This window comes from Micromesistius poutassou, assembly GCF_964030765.1.
Source record: "Micromesistius poutassou genome assembly, contig: SCAFFOLD_5506, whole genome shotgun sequence".
Classification (NCBI taxonomy): Eukaryota; Metazoa; Chordata; class Actinopteri; order Gadiformes; family Gadidae; genus Micromesistius; species Micromesistius poutassou.
The window spans coordinates 7,362-13,673 of NW_028178851.1; the positions used below are offsets into that span (position 1 = coordinate 7,362).

The 6,312-nt window shown below is 51.5% G+C and overlaps 1 protein-coding gene across 1 annotated transcript; it reads right to left on the reverse strand.

Moving 5' to 3' along the window:
- Positions 1-301: 301 nt before the first annotated feature.
- On the reverse strand, positions 302-5,433 carry LOC311373323 (anoctamin-4-like; the record flags this gene model as incomplete). Its single annotated transcript, XM_084490103.1, has 5 exons — positions 302-499; positions 2,687-2,792; positions 3,709-3,828; positions 3,944-4,091; positions 5,281-5,433. Coding segments are annotated over 5 exons (725 nt in total), but the record flags the coding sequence as incomplete, so codon positions are not given.
- Between the last annotated feature and the right edge of the window lie 879 nt (positions 5,434-6,312).

The window sequence follows — 6,312 nt, forward strand, 5'->3', positions numbered from 1 at the left end:
ACCCCCGTCACCTTTATGACTCTACATTCATTTGTTAGTTAATATGTCATTCATGACACATTATGACGTGGACAGAATCTAAACCCTACGGTCAGCGGTCCGCGCGTGACTCTGACTGACTGACGACCCCGGACCACCACCACCACATTAAACCTCTCTGATCATCTCTGACCAATCAGGCCACCACCTCCTCTTCCCTGATTGGTTCGGGGGGGGGGGGGGCGTGTCTCCTCACCTGCGGCGGTGGCGGCGGCGGCGGCGGCGGGGCGCTGGTCCCGCCCCCCCCCCCCCCCCCCCCCCCTCAGGGCCACTCCTTGTGATGGCCGCCGCGCTCCTTCCTCTTCCTCCTCTCGTTCTTCTCCTTCTGCAGCCGCTCCAGCTCCGCCTCGTACATCATCTCCTGGATCAGGTACTTCTCGCGCCGCATGCGGTCCCGCAGGTCCTTGGGCAGGTCCGGGATCAGGTAGGCGATCAGCGTCTTGATGGCGAAGACCAGGTGCTGCGGAGCCGGCCAATCAGAGGGAGAGTTAGGAAGGAGGAGGGGCGGGGGCCTGGAGCGGTGACGCCCATCGGGGGCCGTCGGTACACGGTGAGCATGTTGGTCCTTAGTAGTACTGTGATGTTGTGTACACGCACGCACGCACACATGTATACACACACGCACACGCACGCATGCATGCACGCACGCACACATATATACACACACACGCACGCACGCATGCACGCACGCACACATATATACACACACACACACACGCACGCACGCATGCACGCACGCACACACATGTACACACACACACACACAGGCACGCACACACACACACACACACACACACACACCTGTACGATATATGTACGAGGAAGATCACCACAGAAAGGTCACCATTCAAAAAAGTACTTTCAGAAAACCAGAGCCATTAAACACATAAATGTACACACTTACTGTACGTCGCACGTCCTGGCACTTAAAACCAGCCCTGAGCAACGTGTAGGGTCTTATCCTGGCTCTCTTTGTTGTATACGGGGAATGGGTTAACCTAGTGATGGTTAGTGTATACGGGGAATGGGTTAACCTAGTGATGGTTAGTGTGTACGGGGAATGGGTTAACCTAGTGATGGTTAGTGTGTACGGGGAATGGGTTAACCTAGTGATGGTTAGTGTGTACGGGGAATGGGTTAACCTAGTGATGGTTAGTGTGTACGGGGAATGGGTTAACCTAGTGATGGTTAGTGTGTACGGGGAATGGGTTAACCTAGTGATGGTTAGTGCTCTTGGCAATATGTTCTTTCTCTTTCCTCTGACAAATGTACAGTAATGGACGGCGCGGAGGCCATTAATTCCTGATCAGGGACGCCTTGAAGGGCGTTATCCTGCTTATTTTAAAAGAAATGAAGACCATTCATGCGTTTTACAATCAAAGTATAAAGTTCTTCACAAACTTTACTTTCCCTGGTAACGCCTGAGGGTTCGACTAGTGCCTGGAACAGTCATTACCCTCGCCCTGACGTTCTCATGCAACGGAAACGTCGTTCACTCCTCCAGTAAACAGGACGGACCTCAGACACCACTCGGCAGCGGGAGACACTCTGGTCCGCTCGGCCGTGAGCCAGAGCGCTAACGTTACGCTAGCGAGATTCAAAGTCAATAACACTGCGGACGGTCGACCCAAAACGACAAACGGGCGGGTAACGGGTGTAACGTTACCGCCACGCCACGGCGTGAACCAGCGCGCTGGACGGCCAACGGGACGTGAGACGATGGCTCATGTGACACACAGTGTCAGTACGTCCGGAGGGGAGGTGTTACTCATTTTAGAGACAGGCTGATACGCCCGCCAGCGCATTCATGTACGACGGTGGACAGACAGTACGACTGGAGCTACTTAGCAGGCGTCCGCATATCAGGGATTAATGGACACCCTGCAGCCAATCAGAAGCGAGTATTCCCCCAGGCCTTGGTATAATTAAGCAATAGATCAGGACAGGCGTGTGGTATGTGCTCTGTGGTACGGGCTGCCTGCAGAGTGCACGGCGGTTGCTATGCAACACACTGTAGCGTCCTTCAGAGAGAAGGCTAGAGACGGCAGCTCGGTTCGCCGGCAATTTAGCCTACTGTCGAGTTCACTCACCGTGTGCCTATTGCTTTACAACATTTCCACCCCCTCCATCAATCAACATGTTTTTTAGTCTTCAGTGAACTATGCTATCGCTTTTATATATAAATAAACAACAGTTAGAGTTAGGCGTGGAGTGATACTGAACTCTGTAAACTGAACGGGCGTCATAGCTGTGTGTATACGCTCATTATACAACAGTTGGGAACCAATCAGATCGCTTGATTTAAGCCACCCGTTTTATAAATATGTATACATTATATCGTACAACGTGTTGTTTCTCCGTCTTCTGACAGATGTACTTGTTGTAAGTCGCTTAGGATAAAAAGCGTCTGCCACACGCCCTGAAGGTAAATAAATAAATACAGAAAATAAAAAAACGAATCAACAGAAACTGAACAGGGAACCAAAGCAGAGCGGGAGAACCACTGTCAGACCTCGCTCTGGGAACCCTCCAACCCTCTGGCTCCACTGAGCGCGCTCAGTGCTCCACTACCGTACCCTCGTCATCATCGCCAGAGGAGGAGGAGGAGGAAGAAAGACGACGAAGGACGACGGGACGTCAGACTGACCTCGAAGACGATGATGAAGGCCAGCCTGGCCGCCAGGACGTGCCAGAACTGCAGAGTGTAGGAGTAGGGGTCCGCCGAGACGGGGGGCTCCCTGTAGTCACGGTACCTGGAGGGGGGGGGGGGAGAGGGGGGGGTCAAAGGTCGTCAGGAGGAGGATGATGGTGATGGTGGTGATGATGATGATGATGATGATGATGAAGGTGGTGCCCCAGAGTTAAATTTAGTCGGTCTCATATATATATATACACGTGATGAAGGTCACTGACACTGAACAAGAACACACACACACACACCACACACATGAACACACACACGCGCACAAACGCACACACACACACACACACACACACACAGTGCTAAAACGAGATGAGGAGTTGTTCTGATTGGACCAGATCCAAAACCCAAGGAGAAAACGCTCCTGACCTAATGAGGGTTAAACCTGCAGTAGTGCTCAAACCTGCAGGACTCACATCAGCCTACTAGCCTCCCTGCCGTAGCAACGTTAGCCTCCCTGCCGTAGCAACGTTAGCCTCCCTGCAGTAGCAACGTTAGCCTCCCTGCAGTAGCAACGTTAGCCTCCCTGCAGTAGCAACCTTAGCCTAGTGTTAGCCTCCCTGCAGTAGCAAAGTTAGCCTCCCTGCAGTAGCAACGTTAGCCTCCCTGCAGTAGCAACGTTAGCCTAGTGTTAGCCTAGCATTAGCTCCCCTGCAGTAGCAACGTTAGCCTCCCTGCAGTAGCAACGTTAGCCTCCCTGCAGTAGCAACGTTAGCCTAGCGTTAGCTTCCCTGCAGTAGCAGCGTTAGCCTAGCGTTAGCCTAGCGTTAGCCCACCTGCAGTAGCAGCATTAGCCTCCCTGCAGTAGCAGTGTTAGCCTAGCGTTACCCTAGCGTTAGCCTCCCTGCAGTAGCAGCATTAGCCTAGCGTTAGCCTCCCTGCAGTAGCAGCGTTAGCCTAGCGTTAGCCTCCCTGCAGTAGCAGCGTTAGCCTAGCGTTAGCCTAGCGTTAGCCTAGCGTTAGCCCACCTGCAGAACTTGACGGCGTCTCCGAACGTCTCCGAGCCGTTGGTCGCCGGCTCCGACTTCTTCTCGAAGTCGGCGACGCGGAACACGGACAGGCTGGCGTTGACGTATCCCATCATGCACCTGGACACGGGGGGGGAGAAGAGGTGTTAGCGGCGGAGCGCAGCAGCGGCGGGCCGTAGCGGCGCGGCGGCGGCGGCGGCGGCGACGGCGGCGGCGCGGCGGCCGGTGTGCTCACCGCTGGCCGGCGCGGCCCTGACCGGCACACGGGCCGTACTTGTAGGCGTAGACGAGGCGGGGGATGAAGTCTGACGTCACGGCGATGACGAAGGCGTTGGTGATGACGGACAGGATGCCGATCCCCTCCAGGATCCCGTACCAGATCCCTGTGGGACACACACACACACACACACACACACACACACATGAACATATGAACACACACACACATGAACACACACACACACACACACACACACACACACACACACACATGAATACACACACACATGAACACACGCACACACACACACACATGAACACACACACACACACACACACATACACACACATGAACACACACACACACACACACACACACACATGAATACACGCACACACACACACACACACACACACACACACACACATGAACACACACACACACACACACACACACACATGAACACATATAAACACACACACATGAACACATGAACACACACACATGAACACACACACACACACACACAAACACACATGAATACACACACATGAACACACACACACACACACACACACACACACACACATGAACCCACATGAACACACACGAACACACATGAATACACACACATGAACACACACACACACACACACACACACACACACACACACACACATGAATACACACACATGAACACACATACACACACACACACACACACATGAACACACATGAACACACACACATGAACACACATACACACACACATGTGTGTGTGTGTGTGTGTGCGTGTGTGTGTGCGTGCGTGTGTGTTTGGTGCACGTGAGCCGTTCACTGATAAGCTGCCTCTAATTCGCTGCTCTGGCAAGAAAAGTGTTTGAGAAACGTAATCAATACGCTATTGATCGTTTATAATAACTGCAATAACAGCAGCAGCATCACTACACTCCCTTTGGGCTCTCTGTGGTAATTGATAACCTCTATCGATTAGGTTAGATTCCTTAATGAGTTCCACTGCTTCAGGGCCGTGTAGAGCCGGGCCGGGCCCCCGCAGACTAAAGCAGGGGCCCCCAGTAGACTAAAGCAGGGGCCCCCAGTAGACTAAATCAGGGGCCCCCAGTAGACTAAATCAGGGGCCCCCAGTAGACTAAAGCAGGGGCCCCAGTAGACTAAAGCAGGCCCCCAGTAGACTAAAGCAGGCCCCCAGTAGACTAAAGCAGGGGCCCCCAGCAGACTAAAGCAGGGGCCCCCAGTAGACTAAAGCAGCCCCCCCCCCCGGCTGTCCTGAGCCGCGGGCACCGCGCTCTTCTTCGTTGGTGTGGTGTGGGGGGGGGGGGGGGGGGGCTCACCGATGTCTTTGGCCTGCGAGGGCAGCGGGCGCCGCCACTGCGTGACGAACTTGTAGGCGTCCAGGCGGATCTCGATGATGTTGTTGAGCAGCGCCAGCAGCGGCGCCAGCGGGAAGGCCGCCACGAAGATGGTGGTGAAGCCGAACTGCAGGACTGGGAAGTGAACACACACCAGCAGGGGGCGTCACAAGCCTGAGTCTGGGCCCCCGTCACAGGCCTGAGTCTGGGCCCCCGTCACAGGCCTGAGTCTGGGCCCCCGTCACAGGCCTGAGTCTGGGCCCCCGTCACAGGCCTGAGTCTGGGCCCCCGTCACAGGCCTGAGTCTATAACTACCTACTACTATAACTACTATAACTACCTACTACTATAACTACTATAACTACCTACTACTATAACTACTATAACTACCTACTACTATAACTACTATAACTACCTACTACTATAACTACTATAACTACCTACTACTATAACTACTATAACTACCTACTACTATAACTACCTACTACTATAACTACTATAACTACCTACTACTATAACTACCTACTACTATAACTACTATAACTACTATAACTACCTACTACTATAACTACCTACTACTATAACTACTATAACTACCTACTACTATAATTACTATAACTACCTACTACTATAACTACCTACTACTATAACTACTATAACTACCTACTACTATAACTACTATAACTACCTACTACTATAACTACTATAACTACCTACTACTATAACTACTATAACTACCTACTACTATAACTACTATAACTACCTACTACTATAACTACTATAACTACCTACTACTATAACTACTATAACTACCTACTACTATAACTACCTACTACTATAACTACTATAACTACCTACTACTATAACTACTATAACTACCTACTACTATAACTACTATAACTACCTACTACTATAACTACTATAACTACCTACTACTATAACTACTATAACTACCTACTACTATAACTACTATAACTACCTACTACTATAACTACTATAACTACCTACTACTAT